Source organism: Coturnix japonica, chromosome Z (assembly GCF_054131305.1).
Source record: "Coturnix japonica strain WE chromosome Z, WE-NBRP24, whole genome shotgun sequence".
Taxonomy (NCBI): domain Eukaryota; kingdom Metazoa; phylum Chordata; class Aves; order Galliformes; family Phasianidae; genus Coturnix; species Coturnix japonica.
In genome coordinates, this window is record NC_140702.1 from 3,245,941 (window position 1) to 3,269,154 (window position 23,214).

The window sequence follows — 23,214 nt, forward strand, 5'->3', positions numbered from 1 at the left end:
TATGACATCACCAACGGCCAACAGCCTGGTCCACCATGACCCCCCACAAGGCGGGGAGCCAAGACCACGTGGTCACATCTGATTCCAACACGGCACCACAACATTCCAGGACTCAGTGTGGGCTTGGAATTCTATCCTGGTGTGGCAGCGCAATGGGAGGTGTTAGGGCACAGCTGAAGAGCTGACAGACAACGGACGTTTCCAAAGGAGGGTGCCAGATTAACTCTCAGCATTCTCTTGCGGGGCTCTTTGGGATGCTTCAAACCCATTTTCACTGCCTAGCTCATTTCTAGAAAGTCCAGTTGAGAAATGCTCACTTTGTCTGGGGAACGCCTCTATGCATCATGAATTAAAAATAAAATAAAATGGGCACGCGACCCTATGAAACTTACCTCTCTGCTCTTGCTGTCAGCCAGACACCTCAGGTGAGCATGACGTGTCCCTGCTCCTGAATGAAGATCCACCCAAGTCTGTGTTCCTCTCTGCTTCATCTCTGGGTCTAAAAGAAACACAGGCAGAGATGATTACAAGATCCTTTGTACAGACGAAAGACAAGGGTGCACACGAATTCTGTTTAGCAAGAAATACTACAGTCCCAATGGACTGCTGTGGTAGTACTTGAATCCTCATTTGGGGCTGGAGCTCAACAGGTCAACACATCAGAAATAACACAAAGTGCATCTGGAAGACGTGTCTCAAAGCCCAGAAAATCCAACACGGGAGGGGGCTGGACAGTGGACCACAAGTGTCCATTTCCATTGCAGCTCCCTGTAGAGAACAGCACCAATCAGCAGGCGTGAATCAATTCATTCACAAGCTGCACAATGACTCTGTTTTTTACATGATAAAGAAACACACAGAAATTCCTGACCAAAAAGTTGGGAGTTTAATAACGACCAAAGAGGTTCCTGTTCCTGCGCCTCATCCTCTCACCCCAACTCCTGGGTGATGCCCACAGGCTTCAAGTCAGCTCTCAAATCCATTGAACTCCAGTCACAGAACTCCATCAAAAAGGATGTCACACATGTGACACTTACATACATTTTGCATCAGAAACAGTGATGCCAGCAGGAGCAGAGAGGTGACTGTCCCCCTGTACCCAGCACTGGTGAGGCCACAACTCGAATTCTGCTTCCAGTTTGTGGCCCCTCACTGCAAAAAAGACACTGAGGCATTGGAACGTGTTCAAAGAAGGGCAACAAAGCTGGTGAGGGGTCTGGAGCACAATGGGGCCATATAAGAAGAGGCTGCGGGAGCTGGGAATGTCCAGCCTGGAGAAGAGATGGTTCAGGGGAGACCTCATTGCTCTCTATAACTTCCTGAAGGGAGGTTGCAGTGAGCTGGAGGTCGGCCTCTTCTCTCATGTCATTACTGATAGAACTAGAGGGAATGGTTTCAAGCTGCGGCAGGGGAGGTTCAGGCTGGACATTAGGAAATATTACTTCTCAGAAAGGGTGGCCAGGCACTGGAATGGACTGCCCAGGGAGGTGGTGGAGTCACCCACCCTGGGGGTGTTCAAGGAAAGTCTGCAGAAATCCCTGCTGAAATCCTGACCTCTGCCACAGGTGGCTGAGTGACACAAAAGCTGTGTCCTTGGTTCCCGGCCTTACCTTCTCATGCCGTTCATCTTGCTCTGCAGCTCCTGTTCTGAATAGTCTTCTTATATTCCCATGTGATGTACCCTGAAATACATCATTTAGTGAGTCTGAACAAAACAGAAGACATTAATTGGAACTGTGAAGAAATGTTTTTTGCACTTTACTTGGAGAATGTTACATGCTATACCTTCTTTTCTCAATTGTAACACATGATTTTTTATAAAAAGAAACATAGCAAGTCAGCTTTTCAGTGTTTTCACGAAGTGTTGATGAAACTTGGTGAAATACAACTTTAGAAAAAGGTAATTTGAAAATTTAAATGTTCTTTTCAGAATCTCTGCTATTAGTTACCGTTCCCATGTTCTGATTTGATGATGATTCTCTCAGAGCTGTTTTGTCCCTCCCCACCTCAAATGCACTTCAAGTGCTTTAGGAGCATCACTGGAATTTTGAATAAACTCGATATATTTTAGCAAAGCTGCTACAGATGCATGACTGAAGTACTTTGGAAAAATGTAATCTTGATTGAATGCTGAACAGTGTTATTTAATTATAATCCAGGTAATTAAATTAATTAAACCACGGAAATCACCTCCCAGTCAGTCAGCTCCAACCAGGGAAATCGCTTCCCTGCCAAGCAGATGCAACCAACACAAGCTGCTACATCACTCTAGGGCCCCACTGAGTCTTCCCAAGGGGTCTCCAAAGGCTTCCCTGTTGACTTCTGGGAACCTGGGAACACTCACATGGAAGCCAGTGCCCCCTAATGTGCCCCAGAGGTTTCTCAGGGCCCTGCAATTAGCTCTACAGACATCCAGACATGCCCCAGAGCAAGTATGTGTGCTGTAGGGAGCCCAAGAGACATTCCAGAGCAACCTAGTACTCCTCAGTGCGCTCAAGGGTTCTTCACCTGTCTCTAAATATGCCATACTGGACTTCGTTTTCTGTTCTGGAGCCCTCCTTGGTTATCAGCTTTGCTTTCTCATGCCATTTATCATTCAGATTAGAGATTATTTTAACTAAAATATTTTAATCCACCATATTTTCTGAAAACTAAGAATTGATCCCGCTCAAGGAAACAGAAGAGAAAAACATCACCCACAGGCTGCAGATATTTACCTCGACTTCTCTACATGCCATCCCCAGTGTGCTTTTCAACTCACCTTGCACAGTGACTCTGGCTTTTGTTTCAGAGTCCTCTGTCTCACAGGTGTACTCCCCGCTGGCCTTGGCGGTAGAGTCATGGATGATCAGAATGGCCCCAGTTCCCTCCTGCTGCAAGTCGTACTTCTGGCTTTTTCTGATTGCTTTGCCATCCTTGTACCACCTGATGTTCACATCTGGTTTCGACAGCTCACGGCTCAGGCTGATGTCCTGCCCTGCTGCTGCTGTCTTATCCTCCAGCTGTTTTGTTACCTCAGTAGGTTTTTCTGAAAGAAAACATGCTTTTTGAGTAACATACACTTAGGGTAGGATGCCTCTCTCAAAATACACGCATCTACATGCTGGAGATAAGTTAGAGAGGCACTTGCAGCAGAGGCCATCCTACAGCCAGCAGTAATCTGTAAAGTACAGACAATAGAATTCAAGGCACCATTTATTCTGTCTTAAATCTACCCCATTGAGGATGATGAACCATGTCTGAAAACTGCCTCTTCCTTCTCTCCACTGATCACACTGGGAGCCTCAGATGATGCTCTCAGATGCACATGTTCTAGATAGGAATTTGTTGTACAGCTAGATGATGTGAAGGCCATCCCTTCAGCTTATACTTAGAGGATATTTGCTCCCACAGTTCCCTCAACAGATCATTCCTGAATTACTGGTAATGGAACAAGCTGGAGTGAGATGCCCGTTGCCAACACTACCCCAGTGCTTTGGGTAGTTCTCACATTTGTGTAAAATGGTTCCTCCTTTCACTTATTTTTAAGAGAAATTCTCAGTGCTTCAAGGTTCAAGTAGAAGGTTGCTATTCACTTTAACCACATTATAAGTTAGCTCTCACAATAAACTTATCAGGAGACAGCTGAAGGAATCAGACCCCAGAATCTCTCCCATCTCATTACCTTTCACAGACAGAGAGGCTTTGGAGGTTAGACCACGGGCAGTAAAAACGACTTCCCCAGCGTCAGTAGGAGTCACACTTTTGATGAGGAGAGTCTATTTCCAACCCACGTCAGAAGCTTTAAATTACCCACCACTTTCCACTCTGCTTCCATTCAGTGTCCACTTGAACTCATCAATACTTTCATGGGACAGAATGCATTCAAAAGTGCAATCTTCTACCTCCTGGATTTCAGTGTTTTTCAGCCGTTTGCTAATGCCAATATTCAGCTCTGGAAGATAAGAGATAGGTTAGTATGAGGTTTATATGGAGAAAAGGCATTTGTAACCGATGTGAGTAGCAGTCCTGGTGTTTTAACTCAGGATTTGCAGAACATGGCTGCGTTCCTTACTGATGTATTCTCTAAGACATTCTACACTCAGAATTACCAGAAAGCTATAAAAAAAAAGAGACGTGAATCTCTTGGCTTTGCTCTGGAAGAACTACAAGGAGAGCAGCTCAGTCCATGGAGCACAATGAAGATTCAATGAGCTACAGAGGGAAAAACCTAACAGAGAGGACAAATCTAGGATGCTGCGTGAGAAAAAGGGTTTTGCCTATGACAAGAAATGTTTCTATTAGCTAATTTGTTTCCATCCTACCCCTACTGGTGTTCGAACCATTTCTCCATTTTAGGGATGTTTAGAAAGGAAACATTTCCAGGACATTCTTGACGTGTTTGGTGATTTTCATGGCAAAATGAGATACATTTACATCAGAAGCAATGGGAATTTTCCAGACTTCATGAAGACAGCAGTCTTCTCTGCAATTAAACAGGCAAAACAGAACAACGTGATACAGAAGTTGAGACATTTCCAGTTGCTTTCAGATTTTTAAAGAGGGATCAATAAATCTTTACCAGTACTGACAACACCAATATAGAAACTAAAGCGGTTTCATGTCTGTTGAATGAATACGCTTTATGGAATTCTGAACTAATCAGTAGGAGAATACAGGGAACAGGAGGGACAGCCTGCATTGCCATGGGTGGGACTGATATCATATGAAGTAATTGGGATGCAGCTCTTCTAAAGCTGGAAAACTGGCATTACCCTCACATGGAGCAGAGCTCATACAGCAGGCCACAGTATTAAAAGGATAAGCTGCTGAACACTTTTGATTTTCCTGTTTTATTGACTCCTTTTATCTATCTTCTATTTCACACATCAGATGTTTATACTGGGGAAAAAACATCCACCAAATGCAAAAGAAAGGAGAAAGAGGAAATCCTTCAAACGCTGAGCGAATTGAGTAAAAGAGCTTAATTGCTGGGGAGAGCAGATTAGAATCACAGTATCCTTAGAATTGGAAGAGACCCTTCAAGGCCATCTAGCCCAGCTCCCCTGCAATAAACAGGGACATTCACAGCTAGATGAGGTTGCTCACAGCCTGGTCATTAATCATTCCAGAGTCAAAACACTCATTGAATGATATGCGTTCGAATCCCCCCCTGTGGTGCAAGTGGTAGAAGTGCCGCTCTGCTACAGAAGAGGCTCGAACCCCTGTGTTGGACTTGATGATCTCTAAGGTCCCTTCCAACCCGCACGAAACTATGCTACTATGATAAAACAGCCAGTACTGAAACAGCAACCCAACCTGGTTGCAGACTGAGAGAGAAAATAAGAGTTCACCAAAGTCATGGGACAGGACACATGTTCATGTTCATGCAAACACTGAACCCAAGTGGCCACATGAGGACAGCATCTAGTAGGAAATCAGAAATAAACACCCTTTCAGACGTCCCTTTGGAAGGTGGCATCTACCAGGGCACAGCAGACCCGTGTGTTCAGTAACCAGTCTGATGCTTCAGAGCCCGCTGATGAGCTACAGACTGGGGTTTAACCAGTGCAACACATGGAGGGAAAATCTGTCTTGTGCATAAAGAAGAAAGAGAAATATATCCAAAATGACTAACCAAGAAATGCCCAAACTGCCCATGAAGCATTTCTTCCTGTGGTGCAAAACACCACAAGAGGATTTATTTGCTCTTTCAGTTAAACTTACCATGAACATTTAGGGTAGCTGGTGTCTTGTCTTCAGCTGCTTGGCACGTGGATGTTTCCTGATCTTCATATTCACACTTGTGAATCATGAGACTTCTCTTATTTCCCTGGGAAGTAATGCACACATTTTTACTTTGACGCAGCTCCTTCCCATCCTAGAAGGGAAAATATCAAGTCAGATCTCCATTAGTCCTTCCATCTCTGCACTGAGCAAATGCAGCCTTCAGATCTATGCTTAATTCACCCACTCCCCTAGAATTAATGGAACTGTGCTTACTGGAACATATGCTGAAGCTTAAGCACAGTGCAGTGTTTTCAACATGTAGGAATGGCTATAGAACATGCATAAATTCTGGCTGACCTATGACAGCTTAAAGCACTGCGGAGGACTGTTAACAAGCTCGTTTGGACATCACCTTGAACAAATGACGTTATCCCCAAGTAAGGGAAGGAACAGCTGAGCACCGGGGAGGTACACAAAGTGCCAGAGCAAATTCTCACACTGTCAGGTGCAAAGAAAACTGAGATTTCACCCTAAAACCCAGTTCACAACAAGGCTACAAAATCCTGGCTGAGAATTTCTGTGTTAGAGTTGAAGCTCAAGACTGTACTCCAACCGACAATATTTTGTGCAGCAAGACCTCAGGAGTTGGGGACTTCAACCATCCGGACATCTGTTGGGAAAACCACACGGCGAGCTGCAAGAGCTCCAGAAGGCTCTTGGAATCCATTGATGATAGCTTTCTGGTTCAGGTATTGGACAGACCGACCAGAGGTCAAGCGTTGCTGGACCTGCTGCTCACCAATGCTGAGGAGATCATCAAAGGCGTCAAGGTTGGAGGATGCCTGGGCTCCAGCGATCATGCCCTGGTTGAGTTTGTGATCTCAAGCGATGTGGGCCTGGCAAAGAGCAGGACCAGGATGCTCAACTTTAGAAGAGCAGACTTCAAGCTTCTCAATGGAATGCTGGCCAAGATCCCCTGGCGCGCTGCCCTCAAAGATAAGGACGTTGAGGAGAGCTGGCTACTGTTCAAGGATGCCCTCCTGGCAGCACAAGAGGTCTCCATTCCCCTGATTAAGAAAGTGGGCAGGAGAGGTAGAAAACCGGCATGGCTCAGCAAGGACCTGCTAAGAGAACTGAGGGTGAAGAAAGGGGTGTACAAGCTCTGGAAACAAGGCTGTGTCACCCGGGAAGAATACAGGGATGCCGTCCGAACTTGCAGATGTGGGATCAGAAAAGCCAAAGTGCAGGCAGAACTGAACTTGGCGAGGGATGTGAAAAACAACAAGAAAACCTTCTACAGGTACATTGGCCAGAAGAGACAGGCCAAAATGGGCGTACCTACTCTGGTAAATTTAAAAGGAGAAATGGCTTCAACAGATGAAGAGAAAGCTGAGGTGCTGAATGAGTTCTTCACCTCGGTCTTCACTGGTGGCCAGGATTCTAGTCTTTTTCACGTCCCTAAGTCTTGCACCCCCATACCTCCATGTGGGGACCAAGGAGGTAAATCCCTCCCCACTGTAAGGGTAGAGCAAGTCCGAGAGTGCCTCCTTAGACTGAATGAGTATAAGTCTATGGGGCCAGATGGCGTGCATCCCAGGGTCCTGAAGGAGCTGGCTGAGGTGGTTGCTGAGCCGCTCTCCATCATATTTGAGAAGTCGTGGCTGTCAGGTGAGGTCCCGGATGATTGGAGGAAGGGTCACGTCACTCCCATTTACAAGAAGGGGAGCAGGGACGACCCGGGTAACTACAGGCCGGTGAGTTTCACCTCTGTGCCTGGGAAGATTATGGAACAGATCCTCCTGGACAACATGCTTGATCACATAAAGAACAAGCATGTGATCCGAGACAGCCAGCACGGCTTCACCAGGGGAAGGTCATGCTTAACTAATCTTGTGGCCTTCTATGATGGAGTGACGGCGTTGGTGGATGAAGGGAAGGCGACCGATGTCATTTACCTGGACCTGAGCAAGGCCTTTGACATGGTCCCCCATCACATCCTCATCTCCAAATTGGAGGGAGGTGGATTTGATGGGTGGAAAACTAGATGGATAAGCAATTGGTTGAAAGGCCGCAGACAGAGGGTGGTGGTCAATGGCTCTATGTCCAGGTGGAGGCCGGTAACGAGCGGCGTCCCTCAAGGGTCTGTCTTGGGACCGGTGCTCTTTAACATCTTTATTAATGACATCGATGAGGGAATGGAGTGCACCCTCAGCAAGTTTGCTGATGACACCAAGCTGAGTGGTGCAGTCGATACGGTGGAGGGAACGGATGCCATTCAGAGGGACCTTGACAGGCTGGAAAGCTGGGCTCGGGTGAACCTAATGAGGTTCAACACGGCAAAGTGCAAGGTTTTGCACTTGGGCTGGAAGAACCCCAGGCACCTGTACAGGCTGGGAGGAGTTGTCCTTGAGAGCAGCTCGGCTGAAAAAGACCTAGGGGTCCTGATAGATGAGAAACTTAACATGAGCCAGCAGTGTGCTATGGCAGCCCGGAAAGCAAATGGGATCCTGGGCTCCATCAGGAGAGGGGTGGTCAGCAGGGATATGGAGGTGATCGTCCCTCTCTACTCTGCTCTTGTGAGGCCCCATCTGGAGTACTGTGTCCAGGTGTGGAGCCCTCAGTACAAAAAAGATATGGAGATTTTGGAAAGGGTCCAGAGGAGGGCCACAAAGATGATCAGGGGGCTGGAGCACCTCCCCTATGAGGACAGGCTGAGGGAGTTGGGTTTGTTCAGCCTGGAGAAGAGAAGGTTGCGGGGTGACCTCATTGCAGCCTTTCAATACCTGAAGGGAACTTACTCCCAGGAGGGGAGTAAACTCTTCGAAAGGGCTGATAATAGCAGGACTAGGGGAAATGGTTTTAAGTTGAAGGAGGGAAGATTTAGGTTGGATGTTAGGGGAAAGTTCTTTACTAGAAGAGTGGTTAGGTCCTGGAACAGGCTGCCCAGTGAGGTTGTGGATGCCCTGTCCTTGGAGGTGTTCAAGACCAGGCTGGACGGGGCTCCGGGCAACCTGATCTAGTAAATGTGTATGTTTGGTGGCCCTGCTAGGCAGGGGGGTTGGAACTACATGATCCTTGAGGTCCCTTCCAACCTGGGTAATTCTGTGATTCTGTGATTCTATGGTTACAGTGTCCCTGCACGCACCCCACAGCCAGAGCGTTCCAAGGTGAGCTGCCTTGATGTTTCTTGCACTCATCCCAATCTCTGCGAATGAAGACTCAGAATTCAGTCAAGGCGTTGATTGAGCACACACGTGCCTTTATTCAATAGTAGAAAAAAGGGGATGTGAGGTGTGGCGGAATGATGGGACTCATCCTCTGTTGTCTCACGAGAGTGGCTCAGAAGTCGTGCTGTTGCCCTCTGTAGCCTGGGACTCATGGTTTGATTCTACATCCCCCTCCAAAATGTTTGGCTTCTCCTCGGTGACGCTGACCTGAGCCTGCATGATGGTGTTGCTGTTGGGGCACTCGGGTTGTGCTTGGGCTGCGCCGTCCTCGAAAGGCACTGGGTCACCATCAAAGCTGGTGCTTGTGGTGTCTGGCAGGCTCAGGTCAGCAGATTCAGCAGGTATGGGATGAATTACGGCTTCAACAAGGATGACATTATTCTCTTCGTCGTTGCTTTCGTATGAAAGTCTGTCACTTGAACTGCAGCATCCTGTGCTTCCTAACACCTCTATACTGATTGAAGCACAGGATGCTGCATCATAATAAGTGCTGCGTCCTGGCGTTACACAAGGACTCGATTCACCTACAAAGGAACAGATGCACAGCGGTTAGTGTCGAACATTCACAAGATGAATCATGAAAGAGGTTCTTGCCATTTGGCTATGTAGTGGTGGTGGGCAGAAGCAAATAGGCTTCTAGCAACAGTGTCACTGCCTTGAAAGTGATCCTCATGCAGGCCCAGCTCTTGTGTTGACAAGAGACTCATTTGGGAAAGACAGGGGTCAACCGAAGATGTCAGGCACGGGCTTGAACACCAGAAAAAGGTACAAGCCCACTCAAAGCATCATTTCTACCTGTGTTGCTGACAAGCAGTGTGTTGAAAGCTGGATTTGCACCCTTACCTGCCAGTACCACGACTTCAGCTTCAGAGGGCTCCCTGGCGCTGCTCTGCAGTTGGTGTTCGGCCACACTGGATGGTCTGTGCAGGCAGAAGCACGAACACCAACTGCCAGCTGCTGACTCTGCCCTCCTACTGGGAGAACTTGTTCTGGAGAGAGAAAACAGAGCATGCTGTCAGTCATGGTGCAGGGTGAGGGAAGAGCTGCACCGAGCCCTTGCCAATAGTTGCCCATTCCCGGCACTGTCTGCTTTCTGCTGAAACACAGCTTAGAAACACGCTGTTTCAAACAGCAGAGGATGCTTCCATTCCTACAGCTCAGCCTTCAAGTCCTGCTGGCTACATTCCTCTCAACCATGTCAATCGAGATGCAGAGCATGTGAGTAAAGGCTCCACAGCTGGACAGGACAGGAGCTGGCAGGCTCATATATATATAATGGACAAATATTTAACCAATAAAACCCACCCAACCAATGAAGATAGGGGCTGGAATGGGAAGTCCTCTTTACCTTTTAGATGGAAAATCAATGACAGTGTGGAAGGCCCCCGGTACAGCTGCGGGGCCTTCCTCCACTTCGATCTCACTGCTCCGAGTCGCAGTGGGAGAGCTTCTCTGGCCGCTTATCTGAGCCTGTGCCTCCTGCAGCGTGAGCAGCTTTGCAGCAGGAGACACAGACTTGGGCCCAGCCAGAGAACTGTGCCCTGCAAGGGAAAACCACAGGTAAGACGGAGGATCAGAAAGCAGCAGCACAGCCATCCCAGTTCTGCATTTCTGTCAGACTTGCATATCAGAGCCACTCACCGAAGAGGAGCTCAAAATAACCGTGTGCTCAGAAGTATGCTTGTGGCAAAGGACACAGTCATAATTAAGAGCAGCTCTCTGTATCGAAACAGGCAAACAAAAAGCCTAGAAAAACTAGGGGGCAGGGATCTCAGAAAGCTTTGCTGCCACATTACAATCAAACTTCACCTGCATGAAGAACACCTAAACGGCAGTGACAGTTTTCTCCATGTAAGGTTTGGGTTTGGACACACTAAGGATCCAGCAACAGGGTGCCATATTCTAATCTAACCCCGGAAGCCTGCTGTCTCCTCGACAGCAAAATAATTTTCAAAGGTCTTGGAGAAGACCAGAATTGGATCAAGGTTTCAGATCAACATCGAGCTAATGGAGGAAGATGCTCACCCTCTCCCACGGCTGGTGTAGATTCGGAGCAGAAGATAACATCTGCGTGGCTGATGATAAACTCCACAACATCTGTCTGTGTCTGCAGCTCCATGCAGGCAGCTTCACTATTGGAGCAGGCTGACTGGCTCTGCTGGGATCTGAAGAAAAGGCAGATCTTACAAGTCATTTCCCCAAGATCATTTCCCCAAGTCTGAATTTCTGTAGCCAAAAACTGTCAAGTTGGGCTCTGGAGACTTCCGCAGTGGGCAAACAGCGATGCCACTGATGAAATTCTCCTGGATGATCAGGGACACAGCAGTCCCAGCAAAACAAGTGAGTAGAAACTGTCATCTAGAAATTGTGCCCCTGGGGTTGGGGGAGAGCAGAACTAAGCATCGTGTTGAAACAGAAAAAAGAAGTTTACCTTAAGAGGTTTGGAGCCCACACTATCGCTAAATTCTTAGCGTCCATGTTTGTCACGGAGCAGTTCCCTGCCAGATTTGCCAGATGTTTCATTAGGTACTGCAGAGTCCTGGAAAACAAGAGAGGCAGATGTTCAGCAACAAAAAGCAAGCCGTGCTGCAGTGCACAAAACAAACATAACTTCATCCAGCTCAGCAGACCGAGTGCAGCACTGACCTGTAGTGAGGAGCGGGCAGCTGCTGGATGGCATCCTTCATTCTGAGCACCCGCTCCTCCTCTGCAGCACCAACAGCGTCCTGGAAAAAGGCAGGAAGGGATTCAGACACCAGTCAGGCTGGAGAGCTGCCACAGGTTTGGGAACAATGGAAACAGCGCGCTGGTGGTCAGCACTGAGGCAGACTCGATGCCTTCCAAGAGGCATCAGGGGAACACAGCAGCACGCAGCCTGTGCCATCAAGGCCAAGCAGTGCAAACTCTGAGGTCTTTACAGCCTCATTGTGGAGCACAGCTCCTCACAGCAGGCATTCATCTACAATTTACTATTAACCCCATTCTACCAATAGCTGGGGAACAACAAAGGAAAGGGATTTCTCACTAGCATTGTGAATAGCTTAAATAAGCACCTCCTGGCACTACAAGTACCATCAGTGAGAGGCAGGATGTGGCAAAGACATGCCTCATGGGGCTAACAGAAAGAAGACCTCAGAGCTGGGGCACTGCTGCAACCACTAGCCAGGACGCCCCGGGAAGAGGTACATATCTTTACCAAGACACTGCCCTGAGCTTACCGAGAACTTGTCATACAGCTGGTCGGTTAACAGAGGGTTTGGGAGCTCCCTGAAATACATTTTACACAGGGAGCTCACGCTGTGAATTTCTCGGACGCTGAGCTCGGGAACTTGCTCCGAATCAAATTCATGGCTGCAGAGAAGGAAACAGAATTGGGCAGAGGGCTTTGAGAAAGACGAAAACAAGTCCAAAGCCACACAGAATACAGTCAAGGAAAGGAAGGGGTTCCTCTGAACGCCTGCAGCATGGCACGGGCCCCTACTGACAGCTGTGTCAGTCGCAGCACTCTTACCGTAGTCGCTGGATCCTGGACGCCACGCCGGACAGGCGGTATATCCCCTGCACTACGCCATGCTGCTCTATGAATTCAGTGCAGCTCTGCAGGACCTGGGGGACTACAGAACAAGAGCCAGCAGTTAGCTCAGCTTCTTAAGTCCTGTTTCAGGCCGCGCCCTTCTCACATCCCATCCTCTAAGCCCAGCCGGGCTACCGCTTGCTTCCTCCAGAGAGGAGAAAGCTGGCAGAGACAGCTGTAAGGAAACTGCACAGAGATGTGTTCTTGGCTTTCCAGAAATGCCACGACATATCAACAGCCTGGAGAAAGTAAGTCTGGCAAAGCCACAGACACTGCAAGTCCCATCACAGCTCCCTCAGGAATCGAAAGACCAGAAGAGCTACAAAAAGGATGCAGGATGCACTTTGTGGCCAGAAGGCTTCCTGCATTTTCAGACTGAAACAATTGCTGGCTATGATCCCCCTTTCACCTTTACATGCCCAACGGAGGAAGATGTCAGGAATGGGCTGTTCCTTACCATCACGGCCAGAGCGCAGAAGGTGCTCCCCCAGGTCACACCCAAACACCCCTTCCTTCTTCGGCTCCGGCTCCGTTGCTCTCCTGGAGCGGGCCGTCACCAAGGAGCGAAGGAAGGGGATGAGCTTGCCCCGTCTCCTTGGCACTGCACAACAAAACAAAGAAACCAGTTCATTTCAGGCCTGGCTCGGTTGGATGAGGCTGAACATAATGCATTTGACAGGCCATGTAACAACGGGAAGAGCATTCCCAACAAGGACACGCAAGAACAGATTTTCCCTATTCCTGGAGGTGCCCAAGGAGCTTAATGCAGTACTCTTGCTAAGCTTGCTGAACTTGGGCATTAACGAACCCCCTTAAAGCCACATTCTGACCCCATTTTACTAACCCGCATAATCAAACGTAACATATGTACCTGGCTTTGGCAAGGAATTGACCAGGGACTCGGGAACTTTTCCACTGATGAGTTCCACGCACTCACCAGGGAAAGATCCAACCTGTAATAAGAACAAAAAGACAGGTGGGCATTAGACCGAACCCAGAGTGAAAGGGAAGGTCCTCTGACACCGACACAGGGCAACCGTTTGCATCCAGAAGCCATCCTGTGCAGGCAGAGCAGCTCCAACCTGAGACTCCTGACTCTACTAAAGTTGTGCTCTCTAGTCACAAACGTGTGCCTACCTCAAAGCCACGCTTGCCTTTCCAAAAGGGGCTCAGCTCCTTTGGTGGCGTAGAAACAATGCTCACCAGGTCTCCGACCTGCAAGAGATTGAAACGTCAATCCCACATTCAGCAAATCTGGTAGGAAAACACATCTCAAACGACTGCCTTCTTCTATGCATGACAACAAGGAATGCCTCTAACTGCTTACCTCAAGGGAGAGCTCACCCGGCCCCTGGGCGACGTAGGACTTAATAACATGGGCTGCCGCAATAGCTGGAACATTAATAGATGACACAGCACGCTCCAGCTGCGGCTTCCGCATGTTATCAGCCTGCAAAACAGAGAACAGACCGTGGTCAGGAGCTGCGGACAAACCAGGAGGATTTCAAGGTGAGAAGCACATCTGCAGAGAAAGCTGCAGTAAATGCACTCCGTCCTTAACAGGAGCACTTCAGAAGGAGCTGCATGTCTCATCACAGTTATTTCTCTTCCTGGTGTGCATTGCCAGGCCATGCAAAGATGCATCTCTCTCTACCCAGACTAATCAGCAATGGCACTGGCGCAGACAGCTGGCCAGGCCCTTTTTGGCCCATTCTTTCCTGCAGGAGAATACATCTGCAGCTCCTTCTAATGGCTCAACACAGGGAACAAAGACCAGCCACAACTTCATACTGTACCTCTGTCGCCGCCACCTCTGGCTCACGGCTGATCCCACTGCACGCAGCACCCATCACAGCAAGAGTGAAGAGCTGGAACAGAGCAGAAACACACTTCTGTTTTCTCTATTCACACAGCACAGTATGGACACATTTCCTCAGAACTACCCTTGCATACCCTGTGGCAAAACCATGTGGGGGGAAAAAATATGGCACGTACCTGGCAGTGAGATGACCTCAAGCTATCTTCACACACGACGGTGTGAAGAAAAAGGCACTAAAGTCACTAACTAAAGGCACTAACTAACTAATGGCACTAACTAACTAACGAACAGCACTAACTAACTAACGAACCGCACTAACTAACTACGAATGGCACTAACTAACTAAAGGCACTAACTAACTAAAGGTACTAACTATCTAACGGCACTAACTAACTAACAGCACTAACTAACGGCACTAAAGGCACAAGAATCACAACGCAACCAACCACTCCGACCACTAGCTCACCCACAAAGGAACACAGAACGCACCGCTCCTCCCCTCATTCCAGACGCTTATGACATCACCAACGGCCAACAGCCTGGTCCACCATGACCCCCCACAAGGCGGGGAGCCAAGACCACGTGGTCACATCTGATTCCAACACGGCACCACAACATTCCAGGACTCAGTGTGGGCTTGGAATTCTATCCTGGTGTGGCAGCGCAATGGGAGGTGTTAGGGCACAGCTGAAGAGCTGACAGACAACGGACGTTTCCAAAGGAGGGTGCCAGATTAACTCTCAGCATTCTCTTGCGGGGCTCTTAGGAATGCTTCAAACCCATTTTCACTGCCTAGCTCATTTCTAGAAAGTCCAGTTGAGAAATGCTCACTTTGTCTGGGGAACGCCTCTATGCATCATGAATGAAAAATAAAATAAAATGGGCACACGACCCTATGAAACTTACCTCTCTGCTCTTGTTGTCAGCCAGACACCTCAGATGAGCATGACGTGTCCCTGCTCCTGAATGAAGATCCACCCAAGTCTGTGTTCCTCTCTGCTCCATCTCTGGGTCTAAAAGAAACACAGACAGAGATGATTGCAAGATCCTTTGTGCAGACGAAAGACACGGGTGCACACGAATTCTGTTTAGCAAGAAATACTACAGTCCCAATGGACTGCTGTGGTAGTACTTGAATCCTCATTTGGGGCTGGAGCTCAACAGGTCACACATCAGAAATAACACAAAGTGCATCTGGAAGACGTGTCTCAAAGCCCAGAAAATCCAACACGGGAGGGGGCTGGACAGTGGACCATAAGTGTCCATTTCCATTGCAGCTCCCTGTAGAGAACAGCACCAATCAGCAGGTGTGAATCAATTCATTCACAAGCTGCACAATGACTCTGTTCTTTACATGATAAAGTAACACACAGAGATTCCTGACAAAAAAGTTGGGAGTTAATAACGACCAAAGAGGTTCCTGTTCCTATGCCTCATCCTCTCACCCCAACTCCTGGGTGATGCCCACAGGCTTCAAGTCAGCTCTCAAATCCATTGAACTCCAGTCACAGAACTCCATCAAAAAGGATGTCACACATGTGACACTTACATACATTTTGCATCAGAAACAGTGACGCCAGCAGGAGCAGAGAGGTGACTGTCCCCCTGTACTCAGCACTGGTGAGGCCACAACTCGAATTCTGTGTCCAGTTTGTGGCCCCTCACTGCAAAAAAGACACTGAGGCATTGGAACGTGTTCAAAGAAGGGCAACAAAGCTGGTGAGGGGTCTGGAGCACAATGGGGCCATATGAGGAGAGACTGCAGGAGATGGGAATGTCCAGCCTGGAGAAGAGATGGCTCAGGGGAGACCTCATTGCTCTCTATAACTTCCTGAAGGGAGGTTGCAGTGAGCTGGGGGTCGACCTCTTCTCTCATGTCATTACTGATAGAACTAGAGGGAATGGTTTCAAGCTGCGGCAGGAGAGGTTGTGGCTGGACATTAGGAAATATTACTTCTCAGAAAGGGTGGCCAGGCACTGGAATGGACTGCCCAGGGAGGTGGTGGAGTCACCCACCCTGGGGGTGTTCAAGGAACGTCTGCAGAAAACCTTGCTGAAATCCTGACCTCTGCCACAGGTGGCTGAGTGACACAAAAGCTGTGTCCTTGGTTCCCGGCCTTACCTTCTCATGCCGTTCATCTTGCTCTGCAGCTCCTGCTCTGAATAGTCTTCTTATATTCCCATGTGATGTACCCTGAAATACATCATTTAGTGAGTCTGAACAAAACATAAGACATTAATTGGAACTGTGAAGAAATGTTTTTTGCACTTTACTTGGAGAATGTTCCATGCTATACCTTCTTTTCTCAATTGTAACACATGATTTTTTATAAAAAGAAACACAGCAAGTCAGCTTTTCAGTGTGCACATTGATGAAACTTGGTGAAATACAACTTTAGAAAAAGGTAATTTGAAAATTTAAATATTCTTATCAGAATCTCTGCTATTAGTTACCGTTCCCATGTTCTGATTTGATGATGATTCTCTCAGAGCTGTTTTGTCACTCGCCACCTCAAATGCACTTCAAGTGCTTTAGGAGCATCACTGGAATTTTGAATAAACTCGATATATTTTAGCAAATCTGCTACAGATGCATGACTGAAGTACTTTGGAAAAATTTAATCTTGATTGAACGCTGAACAGTGTTATTTAATTATAATCCAGGTAATTAAATTAATTAAACCAAGGGAATCACCTCCCAGTCAGTCAGCTCCCATCAGGGAAATCGCTTCCCTGCCAAGCAGATGCAACCAACACAAGCTGCTACATCACTCTAGGGCCCCACTGAATCTTCCCAAGGGGTCTCTAAAGGCTTCCCTGTTGACTTCTGGGAACCTGGGAACACTCACATGGAAGCCAGTGCCACCAAATGTGCCCCAGAGGTCTCTCAGGGCCCCGCAATTAGCTCTACAGACATCCAGACATGCCCCAGAGCAAGTATGTGTGCTGTAGGGAGCCCAAGAGACATTCCAGAGCACCCTAGTACTCCTCAGTGAGCTCAAGGGTTCTTCACCTGTCTCTAAATATGCCCTATTGGACTTCGTTTTCTCTTCTGGAGCCCTCCTTGGTTATCAGCTTTGCTTTCTCATGCCATTTATCTCACTCCACAGCTTTTGCTCAGAATATTCTTTCTTGCATTCCCACATTCCAACAGAATCACAGAATTGTAGGGGTTGGAAGGGACCTCTAGAGATCACTGAGTCCAACCCCCCTGCCAATGCAGGCTCCCTACACCACATTGCACAGGTAGGTGTTCAGGCGGGTCTTGAATATCTCCAGAGAAGGAGACTCCACCACCTCCCTGGGAAGCCTGTTCCAGTGCTCCGTCACCCTCACCATAAAGAAGTTATAGTGCACATTCATGTGGAACTTCCTATGCACAAGTTTCACCCCATTACCCCTAGTCCTGTCCCCACGCACTACTGAAAAGAGACCAGCCGTGCCACTATGGCCCCCACACCTCAGGTATTTATAAACCTGGATCCAATCCCCTCTCAGCACCGCCAACGACAACCCTCTGCACTCTGCCAGTCAGACAGTTCACGACCCACTTCACTGTCCACTCATCTATCCCATACTTCCTCAGCTTTGTTATAAGGATGTCACTAGGGACAGTATCAAAAACCTTGCTGAAATCAAGGTAGACTACATCTACCACTCTCCCCCCATCCACCCAGCCAGTGACATCTTCATCATGGAGGCCCTGACAACAAGAGCTGTGTCTGTCCATAACAAGGACTCACCTCTGCAGGTGCAGGGTCAGCTCTCAGAGAAGCCTTCTTCATTTCTGCTTTCTTCTCTTTTTGTCTTTTGTCTGGGAGCTGGTGTCAATCTGCCTGAGGGAAGGGAGGCCCCTTCAGAGGGATCTAGATAAGCTGGATCAACCTCACTGGGCTGAGGTGAATGGGATGAGGTTCAGTGAGGCCAAATGCCAGGTCCTGCACTTTGGCCACAATAACCCCATGCAGCGCTATAGGCTTGGGGCTGAGTGGCTGCAGGACTGTGCAGAGGAAATGGACCTGGGGCTGTTGGTCGATGCTCAGCTGAACATGAGCCAACAGTGTGGCCAGGTGGCCAAGAAGGCCAACGGCATCCTGGCCTGTCTAAGAAATAGTGTGGCCAGCAGGAGCAGAGAGGTAATCATCTCCTTGGACTCAACACTGGGGAGGCTGCGCCTCAAGTCTTATGTTCAGTTTTGGGCTCCTCGCTACAAGAAAGTCATTGAGGCACTGGAACTTGTATGTGGAAGTCTGTCCCTTGAGCAGCTCCCATTCATCATCAGCTCCCATTCTGAACCCCACTGTGCAAAACTTCTACTGCAAATGGCTGCAGTCACCAAAGCTCAGCCCACGATCCAGGTATCAGCCTTCTCCCTTCTGTTTTCCATCTTAGCCCATAGTTTTGCTCCCAAAAATGGAACTGCACTCCAACAGCCAAAACACAAACTAATACATCACTTTCACTGCTCCTTCCTGCACCCCCAAATTAATGGTTACCTGACATCCCCTACAGCACAGCACCTGCTCACAAGTATCATTCAAACTCTATTCTTTCATACTTCTTGATAGAGGACAGTAAAAACTCCCTTCTGCTTGGCGGTAAGGACAGTCTGTCCCCATCACATCCCTCTGTGTGCTGAAAGCTGCCATTGGATCTCTGCTGCTCACAAACACAGGGAACTGCACCACACTGATTCTAAAGAGAGAAAGGAAGAAATGCTGGTGGGAATGGGCACCCAAGGATTGCAGAGATGCTCCAGATTGTGCCAGAGATGGAATCTCAGAGTGCTGGGACATGATTGATCACTAAGGAAAACACTTGGAAGCACATTCAATCTGCAGAAGCTGTAATTACTGGGCACAGTCAGCTTTCCTATGGCTCAGCTGGAGGAGGCGGGTGCTCTCACACATCTGCTCAGGGGCTTCAGCTGAGACACTTGCACAATGCTGGGACCATTCTGATGGAAACTGTGTCTTCAGATATCATGGTTAAATCCATCCAAAATGATCAAGCAGAGCCTTAGCTCTTGAGCAGCACTTCTTCCCCACCCTTCACTACTCCAAGCAGCTCCAACAAACTTCTCAGAAGAAATCCAGGCCAGCACAGACCTGGCAGACCAGAACCAAGTGCAGCCTGTGGGACGGCAGTGCCCACTCCTTGCTTCCACCCTGCTCCAGCAGGTTAAGGAGTCTGAGCCTAACTGGCTGTTAGGGAAAATGTTTCACCTGAGCACTGAGCTTGTTAATAAAATCAACCCTGGAGTACCCACGAGTTCGAGTCTCAACCTGGTTCCTTTCTGCAACACTGGCCTTTGACAGCTCAAGACTTTCAGCACCTCATGCCAATATTTCTCACTAATATACACCTCAGGCATTGAATTCTCTTCTCATTACCTCCTCCCAGTCCTCCCCTAGGAACAGAAACCATTCAGATTCTACAGCAAACTACAGCATCTGCACTGCAAGAGCACACTGAACCACCTGCAACAATGAAACATGGTTTTGGAGAGTGGGTTTGAAAACACACCTTTAGACAGCTGTCTCCCTGTAGCCAAAAGGAAACCAAGCAGCAAAAGAAGAGTCCAGCCTGAAACATGCCCATGCTACTAGCCCAGGTTTTTCACAGTCAATGCAGAATCCATCCTGCTCTTGAGGTAACAAATGACCAGTGGGTCTCCCCTTGCTCCACCCCTTCTCCTTCAAAGCCAGAAAAAGAAAGAAAAAACAAGCAGAAGAAACCCAGACGTACCTTTCCACACACAGAGCAGAAAGTGGAACAGCAGTTGTCTCCTTCCTGAGACATGGTGGGGAGCATCCCAGAGGAAGCCCAAGTTCTTTGCTTCTCTCCACAGGGACTTCAAGCACTCTTGGCAAGAGCTGCTTTGGTTCTTTCTTCAACTGCTTCCATCACCAGAATCTCCTTTGGAAAAGGATCCCTAAAGAAAGAATCAGCAAATGAAAAAGAATGAGCAATAACCACTTTCCCAGCTTTCTTCTGACATGCAATTTAGACTCTCAACTCTGGCAAGGTCTTAAAATCAGCTGGTTACAAGAACTGTCCCCAAATATATCCAGCTTCTGTACAGCTGCCGTTATTTCTGACAGCGAGTGTAATCACAGAATCATAGAATGGCCCGGGTTGGAAGGGACCTCAAGGATCATGAAGATCAATCACCTCCCAGTCCCTGCTGGCCATCCCCTCTTCTGATGGAGCCCAGGGGACCATTTGCTCTCTGAGCTGCAAGAGCACGCTGATGGCTCATGTTCTGTTTTTCATCCACCAGGACCCCCAGGTCCTTCTCTGCGGGGCTTCTCTTAAGGACTGCTCCTCCCAGGCTGTAGAAATGCCTGGGATTCCTCCAGCCCAAGTGCAAAACCTTGCACTTTGCTGTCTTGAACCTCATTAGATTCACCTAGGCCAACCTCTCGGTTGAGCTCCCTCTGAATGGCATCCCTTCCTTCCACTGCATCAGCCGCACCACTCAGCAAACAGCAGAGGGTGCACTCCATTGCATCATTGGTGTCACTGATAACCATGTAAAAAAGCACTGGTCCCAAGACAGACTCCTGCATGACACCACTTGTTATCAGCCTTCACCTGGACACAGAACCATGAATCACCACCCTCTGTCTGTGGCCTTTCAACCAATCCCTTATCCACCAGGTGGTCCACCTGTCAAATCCACATCCCTCCAGTTTAGAGATAAGGATGTGGTGGAGGGCCATGTCAAAGATCTTGCTCAAGTCCAGGTCAATGACATCAGTTTCCTTCCTTTTGTCCACAAATGCCATCACTCCATCATAGAAGGCCACCAGATTGGTTAGGCATGGCCTTCCCCTGCTAAAGCCATGCTGTCTGTCTTTGATCACATGCTCATTCCTTATGAGATCAAGCATATCATTGAGGCGGATCTGTTCTTCACCATCTTCATCACAGTTCTACATTTGAATCAAATAATTGGTGTTCCTGTCACGAAGAAAACCTCTTTGTCTTCTACTCCTGCTGCACTTCTGTGCTTTCGTCAGAAGTAAAGGAAGAGGCCACCTCCTAGATCCAAATTTTAAGAAACCAACACCCAATAGGTGTCATCTGAAGTAAAATAGCAGAGAAATTAAGATGACTCTTCTGAATCCAGCTTGGATCACTCCCTCACTCAGGCACACCACCATCAGATCAAGGAGATGCTGCCTTCAGCTTAGAGACTGTATGGGAAATCACAGCTTGAACCTCTGATTAATCAGCTGAGGCAAGTGTTGGGTCAGCTGCGGGAGCACAGGTGAGAGTAATCTAGCTGTGCTCCCAGAAGGGGTGGATCTCGACTCCACCTCCTCTGAGACCTCATTTAAAGGCTGACCACCACTGAGGCAGCATCTCTTGGAGACTGCTCCCCAGTTGAGACTGCCTCAGCTTTCTGGTCAAGGCATCGACATTGGTGAGTTTTCCTTTGCTAACAACCTTTGACTATTTACCACCATCTTGGTTAACATCTTTATATTAGCCACCCTTACAGAGACCATAAGGGTTTGGGCTTCCAAACTCTCAGCAAGCATTTGGATCAGCCTGCTTCCTGCTGGGGAGCCCCCTGCATCACTGCTGCCTCCTTTCGTACTGGACCTGCAGATGCTTCAGAGCTCATTAGCATGGACTTCCTTCTTCCCCTCAGCAGCTGCTCCTGCACTCACCTTCATTCCTACTCAGATACCGGCCGCTTCCAGCACCAGCTGACCTGCAAGACACAGAAAGGAAAGGTGGGAGTCATGCAAACGCACAAGCCCAAGGCTGCGTCACCACCACGTATGGCAGCCTCGGGAAGTCAGCTGCAACTACAGCCTTTGTCAGAATGGAAACAGGCACCATCAATTAAGTGTGACCTCTGAACTCATTGCCACCATCAGAAACAGGCACTGAAATTGCTCACTTCACTGTAGCTGGTTACCTCCTGATTTTGGGCAAATGCGGACACGTAATTGAAGGACACCAGAAAATTGACATCAACTTCATTGTAGGTGGTTAAACTTGGAAGCAGGACTTGAGCAAGAAAAGCTTCTCAGCTCAGAATCACAGAATTATCAAGGTTGGAAAAGACCTAGAAGATCATCTGGTCCAGCCATTACCAATAATTCCTGGATAAATCATATTCCAAACGTTTCTTGAACACTCCCATGGTTGGTGACTCCACCACCTCCCTGGGCAGTGCATTCCAATGCCTGAATACCCTTTAGGGGAAGTAATATTTCCTAATGTCCAGCCTGAATCTTCCCTTGCGCAGCTTAAAACCATTCCCTCTAGTTCTATCACTGATTACTCGAGAGAAGAGGCCAAACCCCAGCTCACTACAACCTAACTTCAGGAAGTTACAGAGAGTTATAAGGTCTCTTCTGAGCCTCCTCTTCTACAGGCTGAACAATCCCAACACCTTCAGCTGCTCCTTGTAAGCTTTGTGCTCCAGACCCCTTACTACCTTCGTAGCTGAAGATGTTCCAGAACCGGAACGTTTTCTCTCATGGAGGGGCCAAAAACTGAGTAGGTCAGACCTCCTTCTCTCCATCATTGCTGTCATGTGGAAGGGTGTCCTTGGAACTGCAGTGACTCATGCATCCTAAGTGCACTCCATTGATGGAAGTACAACGTGCATCATTGCAACTTGCCGGTGGGTTCCTGAGTTGGCAAGGGCTCGATTCGCCTGGAAGAAGTAGACACACAGCAGTTAGTGTAAACTTTCACTATCCAAGAGGGCAAAGGCTTGGTGCTGCCTGTCAAGCAGGTTTTAAGCAGCTTGCGAGACTCATTTGAGAAAGACAGGAGTCAACCAAAGATGTCAGGCACGGGCTTGAACGCAGGAATACAGAAGGAGGTACAAGCCCACTGAAAGCATGAATTCTACC

The 23,214-nt window shown here is 48.3% G+C and overlaps 2 protein-coding genes and 2 long non-coding RNA genes across 5 annotated transcripts; all 4 read right to left on the reverse strand.

The window, feature by feature from the left end:
* Positions 1-56: 56 nt before the first annotated feature.
* LOC146753513 (uncharacterized) lies at positions 57-3,019 on the reverse strand. The gene is made up of 3 exons (XR_014940024.1): positions 2,762-3,019; positions 1,611-1,682; positions 57-499 (listed from the first exon to the last, which is right to left on the reverse strand). It is a non-coding gene; the product is annotated as an uncharacterized LOC146753513 (long non-coding RNA).
* Positions 3,020-3,383: 364 nt separating this feature from the next.
* LOC146753514 (obscurin-like) lies at positions 3,384-5,860 on the reverse strand. The gene is made up of 2 exons (XM_085530585.1): positions 5,707-5,860; positions 3,384-3,934 (listed from the first exon to the last, which is right to left on the reverse strand). The coding sequence occupies exons 1-2, from the start codon at positions 5,792-5,794 to the stop codon at positions 3,789-3,791; spliced, it is 234 nt and encodes a 77-aa protein (XP_085386711.1). The 5' UTR covers positions 5,795-5,860; the 3' UTR covers positions 3,384-3,788.
* A 3,087-nt stretch (positions 5,861-8,947) lies between these two features.
* On the reverse strand, positions 8,948-15,586 carry LOC146753515 (rho GTPase-activating protein 32-like). 2 transcript variants are annotated; one of them, XM_085530582.1, is made up of 14 exons: positions 15,236-15,586; positions 14,307-14,378; positions 13,838-13,960; positions 13,648-13,725; positions 13,382-13,463; positions 12,968-13,111; positions 12,448-12,550; positions 12,155-12,287; positions 11,583-11,662; positions 11,368-11,475; positions 10,962-11,101; positions 10,285-10,477; positions 9,780-9,925; positions 8,948-9,460 (listed from the first exon to the last, which is right to left on the reverse strand). In XM_085530582.1, exons 1-14 carry the CDS (start codon positions 15,332-15,334, stop codon positions 9,036-9,038), a joined length of 1,926 nt encoding a protein of 641 aa, XP_085386708.1. In that variant the 5' UTR covers positions 15,335-15,586; the 3' UTR covers positions 8,948-9,035. The 2 variants fall into 2 exon arrangements, with proteins under 2 accessions (XP_085386708.1, XP_085386709.1); XM_085530583.1 differs by lacking the exon at positions 15,236-15,586 and adding an exon at positions 14,506-14,903.
* Positions 15,587-18,422: 2,836 nt separating this feature from the next.
* LOC146753516 (uncharacterized) lies at positions 18,423-23,014 on the reverse strand. Its single transcript, XR_014940025.1, has 3 exons — positions 22,791-23,014; positions 22,012-22,055; positions 18,423-20,264 (listed from the first exon to the last, which is right to left on the reverse strand). It is a non-coding gene; the product is annotated as an uncharacterized LOC146753516 (long non-coding RNA).
* Between the last annotated feature and the right edge of the window lie 200 nt (positions 23,015-23,214).

What these genes read in the sequence shown, in the direction of transcription:
- LOC146753514 (XM_085530585.1), bottom strand. Translation starts at nt 5,794, where the DNA reads ATGATTCACAAGTGTGAATATGAAGATCAGGAAACATCCACGTGCCAA. An exon ending in AGCTACCCTAAATGTTCATG is followed by an intron (nt 3,935 to 5,706) that starts GTAAGTTTAACT and finishes CTTATCTTCCAG; the next exon opens with AGCTGAATATTGGCATTAGC.
- LOC146753515 (XM_085530582.1), bottom strand. Translation starts at nt 15,334, where the DNA reads ATGGAGCAGAGAGGAACACAGACTTGGGTGGATCTTCATTCAGGAGCA. An exon ending in TCTGCGCTCTGGCCGTGATG is followed by an intron (nt 12,551 to 12,967) that starts GTAAGGAACAGC and finishes CTTGTTCTGTAG; the next exon opens with TCCCCCAGGTCCTGCAGAGC. An exon ending in TGAAGTCGTGGTACTGGCAG is followed by an intron (nt 9,461 to 9,779) that starts GTAAGGGTGCAA and finishes GTTCCTTTGTAG; the next exon opens with GTGAATCGAGTCCTTGTGTA.